The 21,784-nt window shown below is 38.4% G+C and overlaps 1 protein-coding gene across 5 annotated transcripts in view; it reads left to right on the top strand.

The window, feature by feature from the left end:
* rnf24 (ring finger protein 24) overlaps positions 1–21,784 on the top strand; it is a 31,834-nt gene that overhangs the window by 4,151 nt on the left and 5,899 nt on the right. For 2 of the 5 annotated variants that reach the window (XM_071505684.1, XM_071505683.1), the window contains exons 2-5: positions 11,013–11,162; positions 14,954–14,996; positions 15,803–15,844; positions 21,679–21,758. In XM_071505684.1, coding sequence (XP_071361785.1) covers positions 11,020–11,162; positions 14,954–14,996; positions 15,803–15,844; positions 21,679–21,758 — 308 coding nt within the window. In that variant the 5' untranslated portion in view covers positions 11,013–11,019. Of the gene's footprint in view, positions 1–1,093; positions 8,088–8,687; positions 8,878–11,012; positions 11,163–14,127; positions 14,174–14,953; positions 14,997–15,802; positions 15,845–21,678; positions 21,759–21,784 lie in introns of those variants that run through there. The other 3 variants (XM_071505682.1, XM_071505685.1, XM_071505681.1) reach the window with 3 other exon arrangements.

Here is a 21,784-nt window from a genome sequence, read left to right as displayed (position 1 = left end):
TAGAGACAATAGAATATTTCAGATTTAGTAAAAGTGTGTGAACTTGACACCTTTTCACATTTTGTTTTGTCTGCCTTCCACTATGTGTTTATTTCCTACAGTTCAATAGCAGATAACCCCAAGAACTGATATGACTTGAATTCAGGTTCAGGTTGTTTTCATGTTTCAGCTTGTCTTACTCACCCTCACATGACCACAGGTTTTATTTTTAGTGACTGTGACCCTGTACTTTGTAGACCAAGGGTCCTGTTTCTTTATAGTACATAGTGGTGGAAAGACATTGCATATGATGAGGCTTGTTACAATTTCAGTTTCATCCTGTTCAGCAATGTCACAGCAAGCAAATTTATTTCATTTTCAAATGAAATAACTCACCACTCTTGATTGAAATGTGTAAGTGTGTAAGTGTGTAAATGCGTAAGTGTGTTTTAGACAAAAATCAACATAAACAATGACATAAAAGAAGATTACGTTAAAAAGTAAGTTAAGCCTTGGCCGTCAGATGGCAACAGTTACTGAGGTGACATAGAGCATTGAGAGAAGAAAAAAAAAAAAAAAAACCTTCCAGAAAAATGTGGCACTGGATACGGGAGACAAGAGTGCTATGAGACAGCTGTGTGTGTCAGTTCCTCTTGTTTGTGTCAGCTTGTGTTTCTGTCAGAGTCCACTGAGGAAAGATGGGCTTCAAGGGGAGGGAGAAAGAGCAAATACAGAAAAGGTCACAACAGACTTTTTCATTTTGGTTCCTTTTTAGATGAGTTTGGTTGATGATTGGACCTCTCCTCCGCGTCAGTCAAATCATAGGCTTGTTAAGAGATTAATTACTTTTCTGTTTGCATTTATTTATGTTTAATTACCTTCTATTCAAAATTTGATGTCACCTTATTCATGACTTTTGTATCTTTTAGTGAGCTCTTAGCCTTTCTTTCTTATTCATTTTAACATCTCCAGGTCAGACACCATTCTATAGGCGATTAATTACTTGCCACAAAAAGCATAGATGGTTGTTGTTAATGAATCACATCAGATGTTTAGTTGGTTTCATCACACAAATCTATGTCTTGTAACAGCCTTACTTTGTTTTCAAAGTTTTACATAATTATAAGTGAAATACTTTTCTGATGTATTATAAATAAATTATTGATTCTTCAAAAACATTCACTTATTTTATTTCATTGTATTAATGAATAATACTTTTTTATAAAGTAGCTAACTGTCTTGAGTGTTGGTTACTAGTCAGTTAGCTTAGCATAGATAGCTAGAAGTTGGTCTGAAACTAAATTGCTTTGCTTTTGACTGTATTGTATTCACAGTTCAGAGTTAGGTCCTTTTACTCAGGGACTATGACACACTTCCATGTCACTGTGACTCAGCTTGATAACTTGTGCCTTTGATGCATGCAGTAAAGTGGTAAAGTAAAATGGCATCAGTAAACAAACAGCACAACACAAAACATTTGTTGCACTGGAAAATAGGCTTTTAAATGAATTACATTTCACTGTAAAATCATGATAACATGTACTATTTATCATATGCCAAGGTTTGATGCATGCTTTGGACAGCGCACGGAGTCCGATGTAAATCCGGTAATTGGAATTCTATCAGCAGCCGACATTAGGTTGACCTTGTCAGCTCTACTCAAGTCCAGTGCCTCCCACTTCTCCATAACTGGAGTTATAGTTACAGCGACCTACTTACTGTAGAACTTGGCCCAACTTTGGAAAACAAGTTTTGTGTAATGCATATTTCAAGGTTTGAACTGGAAACACAGTGGGCTTCGTTTAAAAAAAAAAAAAAAAAAAAGTAAGTCATCAATTTCATCTTCACTTCTCTCAGGAAGCAACATAATCCAACTCTGTGCACTGTCTTGCAGTTTAAACAGAAAAGTTTTTCAAAGCTCTCTACACCCCTAAATCCTAGGCCTGCATTTTGTATGCTTTGTGACTGATCTGTTTTTCCTTGCCTCTGGCTAAAAGGAGGATTTAACTAGTCACTCTTGTCATAAAACACAATAACTGGCGGCAATTATGTTTAGACGGATGGATCGGATAAGCAAGTGGCCACTATGCCACAACATCCCCCACTCAAATTGCTGAAAATCTGGTGTGTAGGTTCAGTATCATATGAATGTGGGCATTTCACTTACCACAGCCAGCACATTTTGAGGACTCTCTTGCTCTGCCTCTGAGGCGCTGGTGTTTGTTGCTGCCCTTTGGCATATTAAGTTTCAGATGTGCAAATCTCATGGCCAGCCGTGGCTGCTAGTGGAAATTTCCACTTCTCGTTCGGACAGCATCTTGCAAATGTGATGTTGTGGGCTTATTCACTAGAAAATCTTGAACAGAGCTAATGTTTTGGAGTTGTTTTAAAGGTGATATGATATGATATTTAAAAAGATGATAAAACTTGGAATTGTTAAAAAAGAAAATCATTAAAGAAACATGAAGTACATAAGTATAATGGAGAGGCCATTAGAAAAATAACGGACAATGGACAAGGGTACGTTTAGTTAACCTATTTAGGTTAAGCATCTGGCAAATTTCTCCTCAGATAAAAACCTTATTCCTCAGCAGCTGTCTGAAACTTAATTTATCGCATGATAAAATATTCAGAAGTCATTATAAGTCCATGTGATGTGTCTAACAATTGCTTAGTCATTATTGATTATGAGTGCAGTGTAGAAGAGTTGTGCATGTTCGTTATGTTTGATTAAGCTCCACAGTTATCACCGTTCGATGAATTAGTTATGTAATGGCTGAGCAAGGAGAAAGTGAGGGTTGTTCGGTCAGACGTTTAAGAATAATAATGAGCTGTCTGTTGAAAACATCAAGCTTGCTAATGAATTTTCTTCTCACCTGGTTAAACTGTTACTAGCTAACCACTAGTGGGGAGATGACTCACAGAACTGGTTTAGTTGATGTAAAAGGTAAAGGTCAAAGGTTTTGTTTGGAAAGGAAACTTGTATAAAACTACCTTGGGCAACTAATTATTATTTTCATTATTGATTAGGCTACAGATTAATTTTTCTACCAATCATGTGGCATATTTAAAAAAATGTGAAAAGTTGATGATATCAAAGGTCTTGTTTTGTCCGACCAACAGTTCAAAACCCAAACATATCCAATTTAATATAATGTTAGACAACATATGACAGCAAATGTTAACATTTCAGAGTCTGATAAAGCAATTATTAAAATAGTTAACAATAATTTTCTTTTGATAGACTAATTGATCAATAAATTAATTGTTGCAACACGATGTAGTTAGGCTACAAACTAAGTCTAGTCTTATTTAAATTAATTGGTCTTGCACACATTGTTTTTTTTATGCTCTGTATTTATTTAAATGATTTGATATCAAGCTGGTATCATATATGAAACTGAACTTGGATGTGAATGTATTTTTGAATTGATTTGAGGAAGTCTGCATACTTGTTTGACTTGGCATAAGTCAAATTGAAACCATTCTGTTACACAAATAAGTAATGACCTACTGGAAAAGGTATTTCGAGAAGTCTGTGGCTGTACGCTGAGTTCATAGATACTCAAACATACGAACAGTGAAACTATTACCAGCCAACAGAGGGAAAAGTGTAATACTGAGGCCTTGCCTTTGTTTCACTTACTTTGGGAGTGATGCTAACCCCAGTGGAGGCAAAGAGTTCCAACACATGGGGCACAGCAGCTCATAAAACTGTTCTGTGGAAGTTTCATTGGAAATGAAAAGCCTACTATCACCTTAAATTTCCCTTGAATCTGAATCTAGCTTGTGTGTCAGACTGTTTCTCAATCTCAGGTAGGGGAATGGCCTCTATTAAGTTCAGCGAACCCTAAAAGGGATAGAGTGTACACAAATATGAGGGATGAGGGATTTTTATGTACATTGTGTGCCTTGGTGCACTGGCTAAATAGTTTTACTTGCTGATTAGTGATTAGCTTTCTAGATATTTATTCGTAGGCTTCTTGGTGATGCCTAAAAGCTACCTCTGCATGCATTCGTGTAAGCGTAGCTGTCTTTCTTGTCCAGATGTACGTATAGCAGCATACTCCTTATGCATTATAGTTGTGATGAACAGTGGAAACTCTTCTTTTTCTGCGTTGTTCCCTGGTGATTCATACATTTTCTGTGTCAGTGCAAGCTAAATTTGTCATTTTAATTTGTCCGCCACAAAATATGTCATGAGATACTTCCCCTTAACTTAATAAAAATGGTTCTGGTATGGAAAGATTGTAATATGAAGACTTATGTGATCATTAACATGTCTTGAACAATGGCATGGTGTGCAGGTTTTTCTAGCCCATTTACATTTGTTTTTGTAGAAAACTGATGTAGTGTATGTGCACTTCCATTTTCAGTTTCTGAATTTGTCTGTTTTGATACTTCCAGTAGGAATGGAGTCAGACAGACCTTTGGATACAGCAGCTCAAAAAAGTGTCCTTTACAATGTCCGTATATTATGTCTCACACAAAGGTTGGGCTTGTAGCTCTAATTAGTGGACACACTGCCTTTGGCACATTTTTATTCTCTGTTTTTTTACAATTTGGGCAAACTGTAAAGGCTAACATTTTACCTCGTTAGGTTTCTCTTGGGTCGTTCAAATCCTCCCTCCCTTCTCTTTTGCCCTTTTTCTCTGCCCTTCATTTCACAGTAGTTGAAAATTAATAACACATTTTTTTTCTGTGCCATCAAACCACAGGAAACAGTGCACAATGAATATGAACTGTGACCTTCCCACTCACTCATTTCCCATGAATGTGATGTGCTGTGCATGGTCTTGTTGCTGGTTATGTAACTGGATGAGGCCATGTGAAAATGTCTGAATGAGATAGGCAGATGGTGGCAAAAAAAGATTGGGATGAGGAGAACAGATGCAAGTCACATCTGCCCTGTCTGATCAGAAGACACTGTATGTTGCCCAACCATCACATCCACTCTGAGTGCTGGATTATCCTCTACATGAGATGTGTTCACAATAACATCACATTTTTAACTGCTATACATTTTTAATGCCAGGCTTTACTTTTTTTTTTTGAAAAAATCGATCTGCATTTGTTATGTTTCTCCACTAAGTCATTCAGGGTCATTTTCCTGCATGTCTGTGATTGTTACACAGCAGTAACTACAGTAATTTACATACTGAATTGTTCAATGTCTTTTTACAGGCTTAATTCTTATTGGTGAATTCTTGTAATCCCTTTACTCTGGCAGTGTAGCAGTTCATGTGGGCTTACCTTGTAACAGACCCCTGTGTTTGACGATGTGACACCCCAAAAGGGTTTTTGTGGGTTGTTTACTGCGAAGGAATTGGATTTCTAGATTGCTTGATGTACCTAAGATCCTCTCGGTCAGCGAATCTTGATACCCTTGGGGTGTTGCACAGAGTGATGGGGACACAGAGAAGAGGACTTTTTAAAATCTGTCCTTTAATCTGATCTGTATTTGCATTCATTGGAATGGTTATTTCTTTTATTGAATTGCTGATAAAATAAATTAATAAAAAAATGCACTACTTTGGCTCTAAAGCAGCTGCCTCTCCCTGTTTGTAGTCACCACTCTGTGGTAGTGTCCCATTACCAGTAACACAGAAACGCTGGCAACCAGAAATCGATTACTGCAGATAAGAAGCACAGGAGTACAACAAAGTATAAAGTAAGTCAGTTAAAATGGACTCTGTATAAATGTTACACTGTCACATTTTTGGCTAGCCAGTGCCACATCTGTGAATGTCTGTGCCTGACTGACTAACTGAGTGATTGAAAGTTAAAGTTACTGCATTACACATGAATACAAATTCAACACTTCCTGTAACCATTTTCAAATAAAAACCCGCAAACGTTTCAGTGGACAAAACCCTTTATTTCTCTGTTGTTGCTGTTATTGCAGACATGCTGCAGCAACACTATTGTCTAATTTCTAGTTGCTGGCATTTCTGTTGTTTACATGCTATTCACATCAGCGAGTAGCCAATGGCTTCTCTTTCCCTTCCACTCTCGTGCTCTCTCTTGCTCGGTGTGTGGTATGTTTAGGTATTCCTCTGCCTCCTTTAGCGATAATATTCCATGTAATAAATGTAGTTTATTTGTTGAATTTATAAAAGTGGTAGAAATGTACATTATGCTTAACTGGTATGACAGGCACCAGGAGTTTATACCGCTCTGGTCTATATATCCCTGTCTCTGCTGAATTTTATCCTCAGTTGGAACAAAATTTACCCCCCACAGGCATCAGGTGTATATGTAGGTGTACATGCATTGGTATTTCAATGCATATATGCCGCTCCCAGGTGAGAACAGCACTGAAAACAACCAATAAATTCCACTGAGGCACTTTGCAACTGGTGGATACAACTGATAATTACAAATACACACTCAGTTGGCAGTTTATTAAGTACATTTAGCTAAAACTAATGTAGTTCAGTTTTTTTAAAACTGTTTCAGAGGGTCATTGATTCAACTGTATGATCATTTTGGAAGATGCAGTGTGTGATGCTGTTGAGGTGTATTGCATTATACAGAGAGGTGTTCTGTTACTTAGCCTACCTTCATATTAATGATCCACAGTCTATCCATAGCTGTCCCTGAAATTGTAAAGGAGGATTTATGTGGCTGGGTGGTACAGCAGCGAACCTGTAGTTACCCTGGGCGTAGGACCTCAGTTATAGTTCAGCACAAGCTTACCATTCAATAAGCAGCCTGGAAGAACCATGCCTCACTATTTAAAACTGATAATGTCTACATCTCAATGCAGACTTGCTTTTACACACCAAGGAATTAGCTGTTGCTAACTTGGATGGCTGTAGGAGCTGCAGCTGGAAGCTTCAGTGGAATTAATGATAATGATTTTATCATTATGGAAATAATCAGATATTGTCAAAAAGGCACACACATGTCTATATAAGGTCTCACAGCGGAGACATAAGATTGTGATGAGCCACAGATCTGGGGAAGGCTACAAAAAAATCTTCTGCATTGAAGGTTCCTAAGAGCACAGCTCTTCATGGTTCTTAAATGGAAGAGAGGTGGGACAACCAGGACTCTTCCTGGAAGTGGCTGCCCGGCCACACTGAGCAATCTGGGAAGAAGGGCCTTGGTAACAGAGATGACCAAGAGCCTGATGGTCACTCTGTCTGAGCTCCTGGAAAAACTTCCAGAAGAACAAACATCACTGAAGCACTCCACCAGTCTGAGCTTTATGGCAGAGTGGCAAACGGAAGCCCCTCCTCAGTGAAAGTTTTCAAAAAAAAAAACCCCAAACAAATATCTAATGGACTCCCAGACTGTGAGAAACAAGCTCTCTGGTCTGATGAAACCAAGATTGAACCGTTTGCCCTCAATTTTAACTGTGATGTTTGGAGGAAGCCAGACACAACGCTAAGTATTAGTTGTCTTTCTGGAAGTTTATCCCATCTCCACACAGGATCTCTGGAGCTCAGCCAGAGTGACCATCTGGATTGGTTTTTGCTCTGATATGCATTTTTAGCTGTGAGGCAAATAATCAAGAAGGCTGTGAGCTACATCTCCAGTATCATGGCAAGGGGTCTGAATACTTATGCCAGTGTGATATTTCAGTTTTTCCTTTTTGATAAATTTTCAAAAATTTTCAAAAATTCTGCTTTCGATTTGTCATTATGGGGTATTGGGTATAGATTGAGAGGGAAATGTATTTATTTATTTTTCCGGCATTAGCACAGCAACATGACAAAATGTGAAAAAAAATTGAAGGGGTCTGAACACCTTCTGAATGCACTGTATTTGCTATGGAAGATGGATTGTCAGTACTGGTCTGTTTCCAGAGATGTTAATGTGCCTGCAAAGCGTTTGCTCTGGAGCAGGTTTGTGTGTTCACACAAGCAGGGGGAGGTTGTCGTGGCTGTTAAAAAAGGGAGACACCATAAGGAGTTAGAGAGAGGAGAGAGTTTGGCATGGAGCCTTTATGAATGCAGCAAAGAAGGGCTATGGTCCATATCACTCAGCAGGACCCAATCCACTGACAAGGATCTCAAGGACACAGTTATGTCATTTTTCAAAGGCCTGTATGATAGATCTATACAGAGATTTCTGCTCTTCAGCATGAAGGCGCCACTTGGGTATGTGTATGTTATAAGTGTGTGTTTCTACATGAAAAAAATAATGATGTAGTTGTTAGTTGTCTTGTGAAGTCGACACCAGTCCTTGTTTTTGGACCAGCTTGAGAAAATTTAGCTTCAAGGTAAATTTAGTGTGGTAACAGGTTGTTGGCTAGTTTTTTATTCAACTGGAGCTTAAACTGTATAGTATTTACTCTATTTTGTCACTCTGTGACTTAGTAGTAATTGGTTTCATGTATCTCCAGAGGTGCTTGTTGGTTTTATGAAAGGCATGTAGGTCTGCAGCATGGTTTTGTGTTCAGATAAGCAGGGGGAGGTTGTGTGAGCTGTATTTGGAGGGAAAGACAGATAGAGAAGCAAGGCTTGAGTTTGGCATAGAGGCTTGAAATTAGGCAAAGAAGGACTATCAGAATTACATCATTGCATGATTTTATCAACAGCTGATTAAATGGTCAGCAGCAGTTAGATAGTTAGCTGTCGGAATCAGCACCTGAAAGGGCTCTTGCTGTTCTTGCTGCTCTTGTAGCTATTGTGATATAAAAAGATTGAATAATTCATCATCCTTGCTATACTACTGTCTTATTCTTGTCATCAAATCAGTTGTACTCATCTGTGGACACTACGCTGTTTGTATATGAAATATACTGGGTAATGCTTTGTTATCAACTGGTATTGTTAACAATAACAACAACAAGCAAGCAACAACGATAACAAGCTTCCGACTTGTTGAACTGGAACGCGGTCAACTTGACTGTGACGTCATTCCCAGCTCTGACATCCGACTTCCAAGGTAAATGGAACGCAGCATGTGTCACCTCATGGGAGCTGCTGGATAAAACTTTCATGGCAATCCTATTAGTTTGTGGGTTTAGTACCCTCTTGTTTGCTGTTTCTTGAAGGTAGCACACTAACTCCATCCCCTGTGTAAGCTATTTGTTCCATCAAAAGGGTAATCTTCAGTGTTGAACACAGTCTTCCAGCCTCCATTTGAACCTCATGGATGTGTTGCTGTTGCTTTTGACTGTTTAGTTTGGCCCCTGCATCGGCAAAACATGCCATTGATATTTGCTTTCAGTGCTTGCGACAGTGCACTCAATTTGCACAGGATAACACAATTTTGGGGGCATTTACCCCCATCCTTTTTCCTCTCCTGCATACCCGTGACTGCATATGTTCTGTACAGTGAGAGCCTTTTATATTTAAGAAGTAAAGAAATATAAAAACAAACTTATCAGGTGATACTAAAGTCATAGTGAGACACTGAAACATATGTTGGAAAGAGAACTTGAAGTTACTAATCCTGTCAGCCCTGGCTTCTGATATCATGAGCCAGGTGTGTTACCAAGAACACCATCCTTGTGTAAAACTAGAAAGATGTGAACATATCTTAAGTGGCATTTGACACTTTGCCAACCCCTTTAATAGGGAGGACGAGTGGCTCCGCATTGAGGCGCCCATCATGACTGCCTTTACTCTCCTCCCCTGTTAGCGATAGTGTGACATGTCCCTTATGTAAGTGAAAGCAAGGTTTTGAGTCACTGTGATACACATATGGTGTAATGATAAGCAGGAAAGGACTTTAATGGCCATGGCAAAACCTGCAAAACTTTCCACTACTGTCCAGTGGAGTGTAGTGGAATGAAACTCTTGGTGTTTGGGAAGGGGAGGGGCACAAGACAGGATCCAAAGGGAGCAAGTTATTCCTGTCCTCCCCTCCCCCTTCCCTCGGAGTAGGCGTAGACATGTCTAGTCATGTCCCCTTGATATATTGAGTAAGAGGGGTTGACCAATGGATCCTTGCTGGTGTGTCTTGGGTTTTATGCATCAGTTGTTCAGAACATTTTTTTAAGGTCTACCGACATAATGTGAGCAGATACATGTTAAAATGTAGCCTTTATAAACGTTATATATTTTTAAACAGTGTATTTTTAAATAATAAAAAACAACATTAAATGGCAACTTGTCTTCTTTGTGGAAAATAAGGAGAGCATACTAGCGAATTTGCGAAATGTCACTAGGTGATGTAATACGCTAATTAGCATATTAGCGTATTACGTCACGCTAATATGACGTAATCATCTAGTGTTTGCTGTCTGCCTAGTGTCAGCTGGTTTCAGCCCTATGTGTTTGTTTGTGTTCTCTCCTGCTCTCTGTGCTCACATATACAGTGTTTTATTTCAGCCAAATTCCCAATAAAGCTGTTCTCATTTACACATTTTTCTGTTTCTGCTGTCAGACAATGGAACACGTTTGAAATAGTGACTGAAATGCAGCCCATTAACACTACATGTTAACCAGCACTTACTTCCAAGCTGTTTCCAAGAAGCTCTATGCTGCTAAAATCCTGAATTTATAACCGCAACATAATTTCTCAAACTCACCAAGCACATATATTAAAGACGACTGTACTGTGATATTGTAAAATGATCACTTAGAGAGGAAGTCAGAGGCTCATTCACATCTTTGTCAGAGAGAGTGGACTCACTTTGCTCTTCCTCAAATGCCACTTGAGACAATTTCCTGTGTGCTCATGCCCATGGTTACTAATGCCCATTGGTCTTTTTTAAACTGTGAAATCCACAACAATGAAAAAGCAGCAAAAGTAAGCCAATTGTGTTTTCAGAATAATGTCAACAGAGATCTGACATCCGAAACATTTCAAACATTTTTGTCAAGTCATAAAAGGCAGAGCTCTAACAGTTAAAGTAAAACTAAACCGAAAATGAAACCAAACCCTTTAATGTGCTCCTGTAATACTGAAAATCAAGCCAATTTGAAATAGGAACTAATTACACTTGTTTCTGTTTTCAATTGTGTCATCTAATGCTGTTTCATTATTGGTCTAAGTTTTTCTCTGTCCACAGAGAATGTTGAGGTGTGGGGAAATTCTTATGCATTGTATTTCATTTGTCTCTCTCTATCCAGACTATCCATGAGCTCCGATTTCCCACACTACAGTTTCAGGATGCCAAATATAGGGTTCCAGAACCTTCCCCTTAATATCTACATTGTGGTGTTTGGGACAGCCATCTTTGTCTTCATCCTCAGCCTCCTCTTCTGCTGCTACTTAATAAGGTAACATCCATGTGCCTTTTAGCTTTGGATTTGGCTTCACTTGAAATTTGAATTGCGTATGATGTTGCTTTGTTGTGTGGGTTTGTGACAACAAGTGTCATACAGGTGTTTCCGAGGCTAGTCAACGTTGTCTATTCACTGGGAGCAACAAATCATGAATCTGGTGCAAGTGCAACACAGGTTGACCTTAGCTTTTAATGAACTGTGTGCGCCACATTATCCTGTTCATGCATAGCCACTTTCCAAAAAGCCAAAAAGGCCAGACTGGAAAACACAAATATATCTCTTTAAAGAAGCAAGTTTTTAGGCTGGCATATTGTCAATTTAACCCTCCACACTGCCACTGCACGCAACCAAAAATTTACTGCATGACTAAAACTGCTGTGCTGAAGCAATAACTGCACGCAAACCAGTTATCCTGAGAAACCAAAATAATCTGGAACACACATTATGACCCCCACAAATATAACAACATTGATTACAGACTGCAGACTGTTTCGATGGAGGGACCAGGTGCCTTGCAGATTTGTTTGTCCTGCACATTCAAATTAAAAAGCAAATTCTATTGTTGACCCACTCCTGTACGCTCACCTTTTTATACAGGTTTAAAATCTGACAGCCTGATTTAGAAGACCATAATAGCTTTGAACACAGTGTACCTCTTTTGAGTAGCAAACTGTCAGAGCCATTACTTATGTGAGACTTGAAAATAATAATGAGTAATACATGTTAATTCTCACAGATCTCATTATGCAATAGTCTTCATAACACATCCTTGTACATTTCAGGTCACTTTGGCTCATGAGTTATTTATTCAAAAGTGTCCTTGTGTACTGTTTCACTTGCTGGCTCTATTCATATTAATACATAAACAGGATACATTGTCAGATACCAATGTTTCATAATGTTAATGGTTTAATTCTAATGACAACTTTCTAGTAATGTAAAAAACACAGAAAGACCACAGTGAAGGTCAGTACTGAACATGTCTTCACTTGTTAAGTTCTTGAAATCTATGTAAAACAGTTAATGAAAAGCTAATAATCATGTAGTTTCTGTCCAACATACTGTATGGCACTTGTCGCTATGGCTTTTGGTTTAGCCTCAATTATAAAAGCTGTCTTTTTTTCCTTTTTAGAAATGTGTGTTTTTGTACATGTCTTGCTAATAGTCATTTCACAAAAGGGCGAAATGTTTCAACAGCACAGTTTGGAGATGGTAGCTACGATACAATAATTGGTGACTTGATAATCTGAATTGAAAAACAGTAATATGCTGAGATTCAAAGCTGCTTGTCTACATTATTATGATCATGGCACTTGGCGTCAAAGAAACTAGTTATAACACTTTTTTTCTTATAGCCACTTAACCTCCCAAATATCCTCACCACATTCCTACATTAATTAAATTTAATTCTGGATATTCATTAAATTTACATTTAGATGTTTAAATCTCTTGTTTGTAACAATTTATATTCATTTTGTTAAAACAACCTTTTTACGCATAAAGACTTGAATGCAATCCAATAATTATGTCCCCTGAAGGAAAAGTAAAGGTGGTTACTCGTCATTCCTTTGCCCCCATTTTTAACCCCACTGGTTGAATAGAATTGTCCTGGCTGCTGTTGCTGCAGGGGTTTTCTCCTGGCAGCGACAGACTGAACAGAAATAATGTCTAGCATCTTTTATCTAAGACAGTGAGAAGCAGCAGTTCTCAACAAAATTCACCCCTCGCCACCCTGTCATATCCTATCTTGCAGGGCAAATGGTAAGTTGGTTAACTACTACTGTGTTCCTACAATTCCTTCTAAATGTAAAGAGACATTCATGACTTTAACGTCAAGGTTGCCAGTTTACTAAAGGCAAAAAGAAGAGCAATTTTGCTCTATTAAAGGCATCTAAAGATGCAGTCTCCCAAAGGAAGTGGCCCAAGATGACATAAATCATATGTACCATCAGGCATACAGAATATACAGTTCAGTTCAAATTCATATTATATTGGTCTCAAAAATGAATAAGACTGACAGCTACATTTGATTTTTTTTTTTTTTTTTTTTCATTTAAAGGTCCCATATTGTATAAAGTGAGATTTTCATGTCTTGTTTGATTATAAAGCAGGTTAAGGTGCTATATTAATACTGTGAAAGTATCAAAGCTCTCGGTCCACAGACAAATGCACACAGCCCTTATTCAGAAACTGGGCCTTAAAACAAGCTGTAGGGACTTCTATAACTTTGTGATGTCACAACAAAGCAGTAACCGTTCTAGGCTTCAAATAAAACACCAGAAAAGTGTAAAATATGGGACCTTTAAACCTCAAAGACGACCTGAAAGGAGAAGTCCTACGGTTTTTATCCAGTAAGCATCCCTGCTCTTTTTTCACTGATAGGTGAATAAAAGGACAGAGGAATCTGCATGTTAAAGTTGACATGTGACAGGTCGTTATTTCAACAACAACAGACTTGCATACATGGTTTTACACAAAAATACTCAACCACCTCTATCAGTGAGTCCTCAGTCTTTCACAAACATATATATGAAATATGCAATGCAGTATGCAGAAGCAATTCCTACATCAATGAGATCATTCTACAGTGTATTCAGCACTGTATTTAATAATGTTTAATAATGTACAGTGTTCATGAATCATCAGCACAGTCAAAAAGTAGACCAAACCAACTGAATGTTCTACACTATAATGGTGGCTGACACACATATTTTACATTTTGAGTCGATAGTCTTGAGAGTCAAGGTCAATTTGGACACAATTTGGCTTTTCTGCTTGCTGTTCTCCTCACCCTGTTTGACAATGAGTCGAAGGCCATTTGGTAACCCCCACCAGCCTCCCACAGCCCACTCACCCATGACCCTGTCCCCTACCTACCCTTGGGAGTCTCTGCACCTTTACCTGCTGACCTCTTTCAAAATGTCAGTTTCTCTCCTAGACTGTGCTGCTTGTTTTACAGATCCCTCTCACTCTGCTGCGAGAGGTTAAGGTTACTTGTAATGGAGGTAAATCTTACAAACCTATGAATTTCTCCTATCTTTCTTACTCTTGTTTTCTTCCCTTTTTCTGCATATTTTATCCTCATTCTCAATACCTAGACTCTCTTCCGATCCAGTTCTCTTCCTGTCTTTTTTCACTGAGTTGTTTTGTTTTTGCTCATTTATAAGAGCAGTGTTTATGAGGAGTTACACCAAGAGTTTGATGTAAACCATAAACTTTGGTTGTATCTGTCGGTTCTCTCCTTCTAACTTGGTGTTTTGCGAGCCTTTGTAGAGTGCCTTAACCTACAGTAATGCTTGTTTAATGTCTGATCCAGTGTACTTTGGTTGATATTGTGAGTTGATATTTCACTGTAAGTTTAGTGTTTGTTTGGTCAAGAAACCAAGGTTTAAGGCATTTTAAGAAGATACCTGTTAATATGTAACTATCAAATTACTGAGCAAAACAAATATTTAACAGAGTTTCAGCATCATTGTATTATTATAGCTTCACTCTTTCTGTAACTGGTTAATCCAATTAATATTTATTCAGTAAGTGGTCTCATGATCACTTTGCCTTAAGTGTGGACTGAGAATTGCTTTTAAATGTTAACACCCATTTGGTACCACAGAGATACACTAGAATAGACTGATGTCAAAAGGCAAGTATTTATAAGGAAATGACATCCATGTTTGTCATTTGTGTCTCTTTTTCCAGGATGTATGGATAGTTTGTCTCTGTTGTTTAGTTAGCGGGAGAAGGTCACTTACTAATCAAAAAGATGTTTTGTCTTTACGTTTCCCTAGGTTACGGCACCAGGCGCACAAAGAGCTATATGCATACAAACAAGTAAGCACTCCAGTGACACACACACATACAGTGCAATTTGGAAATTTGAAATCATATGCAGAAATGTAGTGTGAGAGTTCTGTATATGTACTTGTGTGGAGAAAATCATGAAGATTCCCACTGCTTCCTAAATGTGCATTCAAGCTGGTGCATGAATTCATTTGCTGAATTTTCTGGCAGCTACAGGTATTTCCAGGGTTATGCTGTTCAATGGATTTAGCTCATTACAAAATACCATTACAACCGTAATATCAAAACTTCTGAAATTCACTTAAGCAAAGAGGAAGCAAGTGGCTCAGATAAGTTGGGGCTGAGCGTGTCAGCGGGGTATAGCCCGCAAAGCTCGTCAGAGGGAGTGATGGCGGGCATAACCATGACTGTCATTTCCTTCAATTATGTAATACCAGAATGCAAAACCACTCAGACATGTCAACGTTAAACACATGGGCACACACACACACACACACACACACACACACAAACTGATAGGAGGTGTTACAGTGATAACTAACTGTGTTACATGTCTCCCATTACTACCTGCTAGCTAAAAACATTAATTTTCTCAGGTCCTCTGTGAGTTATGTTATGTAACACACAAACACACACACACACACTTGTGTTTATGCAGCTATGTTATGGTAAATCTTGTCTTTGTGTCCTCTAGTAGCCTCACTGGTTGATTTTTCATAACACACTCATTTTTAGCTATTAAGTCTTTAGTGTATTTCCAGAGGAAGTGCTTTCTGTGACGGTGTTACAGCGTTGGTGTTAACTGGTGACTAATCTGTCCTCATTATCCCTCTTAGGTCATTCAGAAGGAAAAAGTCAAAGAGCTAAATTTGCATGAGGTAAGCACTCGTCGTTTTTGTTCAGTTATCAGTTGATGACACTTTAATACCAAAAATTGTTCCTTTTTAACAACAGGGAGTATCTAGTGGGCAGAACATTCTGTAATGTGACCTGACAAGTACACATTATACTGCTGTATCACCCAATTTTGGACTAACCAGTCATGTGTTATTCAGACTTAACAATGCTTCAGCCACAGTGTACGCCATCCTTTTCATATTTCTATCCTCTTGGTTGTGCAGTAATATGGAAGCCCATAATGCACTAGGCCCCTCAATTGATTTAAAATAAAGTGCTTATCCCTGGGATTCTGTCATGGCCATAATGGTTCTTAGCTTCAAAATGGATAATAAAACGTTCTGCAAAATGGTACAAACTACTGTTATGTAATGTGCATCAGGAACAAACATATATGCTTCTCCTGAACATCTCAGGACACATGATAGTGTGTGTGCAGTTCTTGACACCTCTGGGTTTTTGAGAATGTGTTTCTGAGTGTTTTGTGGTGTTGACTTGTATTGCAACAGTGATGACAGATACATCATCTGTCAACACTGAGCACATCTGTCTTGACACACTGTCATGTGAAAGCTAGCATCTTGTGGTTAAGTCATGACTGTCCTTCCTGCCATTATTACATAACGCTGTGTGCCGGCTCCGCTTGGTTGGAAAATTACAGCGAACAGCGTGTAGAGCAACAGCACTGGCTTTGCAGTAGAGAAATGATGGTCCCCAGCCAAGAGCACCATCCCTGTAACACTGCAGTGCAAATGAAATGTTAACAATAGCATCTTCGTGTGTGCTTTGGCATGGGGCTGAACACAGTTTATTGTCAGCAGCGTTGGAATTTCCCAGTGTCCCATCAGGCTTCAGGCTTTTATTGTTTATGTTATTCGAAACTGAGAGAAAGCATCAGAAGGTGTCATGTGAGTGAAGTCCATGACAGAATAACCAAGCTGTGTTTGTTTAAGTTCAATAACATACACACACACACACACACACACGCATATTAGCCTGGGTGGATGACCCAGTTTTGAAGACTCCCACACCAAAGGATCACATTGGAGACATGAATATAGATGGAGCTGCACAGATACAGTCTAAGCATTTTAATGGAATATCTAGGATAGGGGTGATAATATGGGGTCAGTTTACTGTTCAAGTCATGTTCAGGTTTGTTTGATGTGTAACTGGACCAGCTGTCCTAGATGAGAGCTCTTTTTTCTCTATGAGTTTGACTCCTATCTTCCTTTAACTCTCCCATATGTTGCATGTAAAGAATACTGTTGTAAAGAATCCACTTCATACGTTATGGCACCAAGGTTTACAGTAGCTGCCTGTGGTCACAATGTTCCCCAACATTTCACCAGCATTTTTTTTTTTTTTTTTTTTTTTGCAGTTACACATAAATGTACATTTGTGTAAACAGTTTCCACATGCAACAAATGCTCAACCCAGCCCTCTAATCACCAAGTACTTCTACTGTTTATAGGATGGCCTGGCAGTCACAATCTTATTGTAATTAGTGTCTGTTTTACTGAGGCAGCAACTCATTATGTAATCAGCTACTGGGACTAACTGCTATAATGATGAGAATGAAGGAGATCTTAAAAGGCACAGTCCAGTGGTGGGATTTGCCTTAGAACATTGACGTCATAAAATATGTGGTAATGCTGAAATAGAAATACTTTTTGATAAAGTTTTTCAATATTTACTAAGGCTGAATACACCACTCATTAAATAATTATATTTAAAAAAATCAGTATCCACTACAATTACATGTATTTATCTAATTATAGAAAGACTTGTGAAGCTAATGCAATATCTTTTAATAAACTTCCAATAGAGAGAAAAAGACTAAACTGGACTGATTAGAATGACACATAAAACATTGCACCCCAGTGGATATGAAGGTTGCAAAAGGACAAGATTGTGTAGTTAAATTTCTTGTAGCCTCAGAAAGTATTCAGATCCCCTTCTTTTTGTCACACTTGATTTAATTTTAAATGGATAAAATAGCAGTTTTCCATCAGTCTACTCTCAATAACACATAATAACAAGTAATGATAAGTATTCAGACAAATACAATCTGTGTTTGCTTCAATTATCCTTGAGATGTGTCTAGAAATTGATTGGATACCACCTGTGCCAAATGGAATTGATTGGACATAATTTGAAAGGCACACACATGTGTATCTAAGTTCCCACAATTCACAGGTCAGACTGTTGGTCTATTGTTGCACAGTGTCCATGTGTCAACATCACATAACCTATGGCATTTTGTATGTATAGAATTACCTGACTTGCAGGCCTGAGTTTCATAAATGTTCTCTGGACACAAATACAAGTGTGTGGAAGGACCCAAATGAAAGCAAACAGATGCAGATCTGTAAATGGAGAAAATGAGAAGCACTTGGCATTCATTTACTTGGTAATTGCTCTTTACGCAACAGAAAGTAATAAGAAAGTGGGTGGGACTGATGTGAAAGTGGTGCCAAGGTGCCAGGCAACGTGTCCTCATCACTAGAGATCCAGAGAGAAAGGACCTGTTGTTCTGAATTCAACCCCACGTAGGTTAACCAGTGCCTATTCTGGCCACAAATTGCCTTTGAGAATTATTCTGAGCCTTGGTTCTTCTCTCACTTTCACTCTAACTTTAATCTTGTTCTGTTGCTAAGCTTGTTTGGATCAAGCTTTTTGAAAATTGCATTATTTTGTGATTTATTCCTGCTCAAAGGTTGAGCAGAAATAAGTCACAAAATAGTACGTTCCACATATTTTGTGCTTGACAGAGGCACTATATTGATTTGTCTTTAGAGGAACGATAAATTGCGAAACATATTAGTCTTGACAGGCATAGGTTACGGTTTTTTCTTTGATCAAAACCATGATCTGTTTTTCCACCAAATGAAGTCCATGGTTTTTTTTAGCATAAGCTTACAGGATTAATTGACTTAATCAGGAAAAAAAGCGTTTCTGTCAAAAGTTGGCGAAGGGTGCTAGATCTCAACTGTGAGTGTGACACCGCAGACAAGGCAATGAAAAGAACAAAAACACTGATCTATTCACCAATAAAGAGACCAAAGCAGACATCTTAACAGAGGACTGTTCTGTGTCCAAAAATCCTCAGGATAGAAAACGAAGAGCCTGCATGCTGTTCTTTTCATCCTCACTCGTCCATTCACTCCCCATAAAGCAGAGCCGAGAAAAAGAAAATCTGTGTGGCTAAAAGGAGTAATAGTTGCAGAGTACGGCAGCCAAAACAGTTTGCCAAATTAAAATCCCTCTTTCCCCCTTTGGCTGGATGAAGTTTAGTGGTGGGAATGCTGTGTGATATTTGCCCTTTTTTTTCCTCCCAAATTAAAACGTCCAGTTCCTCATGCATATTGTAACATACTTTCCTTGTCATCACTGATCCTAGTACCTGTCTGGACAGGGTGTTGTCAGCTTTGTGCTACTTAAGTTATGTGTATGGTGTGGTCATCTACCCATTAGCCAGTGATTGGTTTCACTTGGAGGCTCACACTACTTCCCCCAAGTTTCCACCCCCACTGTCTATTTGCTGCAAACAAGGAGTCACTACTGGAGCGACGAGGATGAGAACAGTACAAGGCATGAGTAAGCAAGAGATACTAATAACAGGAATACAACAACCTGACACCCGTATGAGTTTCATTTATTTCCTGACATCAACATTTGTTACGAATAACCTCCAGTAAAATCTGGCTAAAGGTAATCAGTCTTGACAGGGAAACTAGCTGATCTCTAACAGCGATAGTCCGACTCCCTTCCATCATCACTTCCTTAATAAGCAGTTCTCAAATACCCTGTCCGTTGTCAGATCTGACAAATTGTCATCTTGCTATACTGATTCACTTTGTGCAGCCCTGGAGTAATTTCACTGAGGCAGTTAGAGTTGGCAGTGATGCGTTTGATGGAAGAGTCAGTTATAGTTTTTTAGATTATTGTTGACATGGTTGGGTTTGGCAGAATTGATTTTGACTACAAGGACAGCATTTAATTCTTTTTGTAACTGAAATCCTCGAGACTTGAAATGATAGCGTTTGAGAGTGAATGGATTGATCAACTTTGGAACCAAATCAGTTCTCTTGATGACAAAAGGTACAGAAATAAGGACCTGGTTGAGAATGAAATTTAAGACCTAATTTTTCAACAGCTTGAGTTATTTTTGTACCTCATGCATCATCCATCATGTATTCTTATAGCATTTGGTGTGACATGTCTTCCATTCATTTTTGGTGTTAAGACACAGAGACGTTGTTTGATACATTAGGTGGCAGGTAAAGACAGAAGCCCTGGCAGTTGACCTCTAGAAAGGGAAATTGAAGATAGTGTAGGACAACAAAGTTTGTAGTTTTAATTAACCTTTGTAAACCTGTAAAATAAATCAGATAAAGATTTGTATTTGTAGAAAAGATTTGTATTTGTTTAAAAAAAAAAAAAAAGGACTAATAATTTATATAAAATGGGTTTAATTTATGTGGTGATGCTGTAGAAAATAATGGTTTACATGTAACGTGTATGCAAATCCACCTGGGTTGTGGAAGAGCCCACGTTGTTGTCCATCTTGAAAATCTACTACATCTTTCAGGACCTGCAGTGGAAATGAAGGTACTGGAACCACCTGCCTTGTGATTGGACTCTGCTTTTTGTTTGGATTGTCATTGTCCAATCAGATTCGGGGTAAAAATTTGTACTTGTAACGCCAGCATCACACACTTTGAACTTTGAACTCTGTATTTGTTCACAGATGTTCACAGAAGCACTTAATTTTTTTCTCTGTGTAAATTCACCACTAAAATTTGTTCAGATTTTTTTCACAGTCTGTATTTTTTTTTTTTACAAATACAAATCTTTGCTACACATGTACAGACTGGAATTTCTGTTATTTAACAGGTTTACAAAGGTCAGTTCACTTTACCTACTCAAAATCTTTTTTGACCAAAATTTCAGCCCATAGACACAGGGCAGAGCAGTCACCCAGAATTTAATGTCGTGCCTGGCTTGTTTCAACCAATGATTTCAGGAAATGCTGGAGGAAGTGGGTGGCAAGAAGGATGTCTGCTTGGCTTGCCGTAACTGCAACCTGGACCTGGAAAAAAACACAAAAAATCAATGGATTGCCAAAACAATTACTAATACTAGCTAGCAGGTCACAACCTGTTCTTACTTGACCACGAGTGTTTAAAACAAAAGCAAACAACCACAACCTGTCCATCAGGATTTCCTCAGTGACCCTGGAAAGATCACCAGCCAGGGGTACTGGACTAAACTGACAAAAACTAGAACAGAAAGCCATGAATTAGAAAGCTTGGAAAAACCTATTATTCTCTTTTGTCTTCAGAGATTAGGCTTTAATATGCATCAGTTGTCTTAGGTTGGTTTGGATGTCCATTGTGGTGTGGTTTACTGTTATGGCGCTTAATTCTTTCTGTCTTTCTAACACTTGTACTTTGGAAACTCAGTCTTAAAGAAGTTGTTTTTTTAACTCCAGTAGAGTGATCTCTGATAGTTTTTTCTGTTGAAAAGAAAAAAAAAACATTGCCACTAAAATGTAGCCTCTAAGTCCCCAGTGTGAGTTAAGTCAGAGTTACATAAGAGCAGAGTTGGGCAGTTACTGCTCAGTTGTTTGTTTCAAAATTTTTGCAGATGTTGGCCAGTTGTCGTTTTCCATGTGGACTTGACCTTTGCTGTTTGGATAGTTTGTTTTCAATTCACCAAAAAAAAAAAACACCAGAGAACAGCCTACATATTCAAAGTTGTTGCATTTTCCCCCTCAGAAAATATATCTAACTGCCCCTCTGCCTTTCAGATATGTGCAGTGTGCTTGGAGGAGTTCAAACAGAAAGATGAACTGGGGATTTGTCCATGCAAACATGCCTTTCATAGGAAGTAAGTATAATGTTTTTTTAACACAC

The sequence above is a fragment of the Trachinotus anak genome, unplaced genomic scaffold (assembly GCF_046630095.1).
Source record: "Trachinotus anak isolate AG129_WGS33_773 ecotype Australia unplaced genomic scaffold, CSIRO_AGI_Tana_v1 ptg000019l, whole genome shotgun sequence".
In the NCBI taxonomy this organism is placed as follows: Eukaryota; Metazoa; Chordata; class Actinopteri; order Carangiformes; family Carangidae; genus Trachinotus; species Trachinotus anak.
The sequence above is the reverse complement of the archived record's forward strand: the minus strand, read 5'-3'. Positions and strand labels throughout refer to the sequence as shown.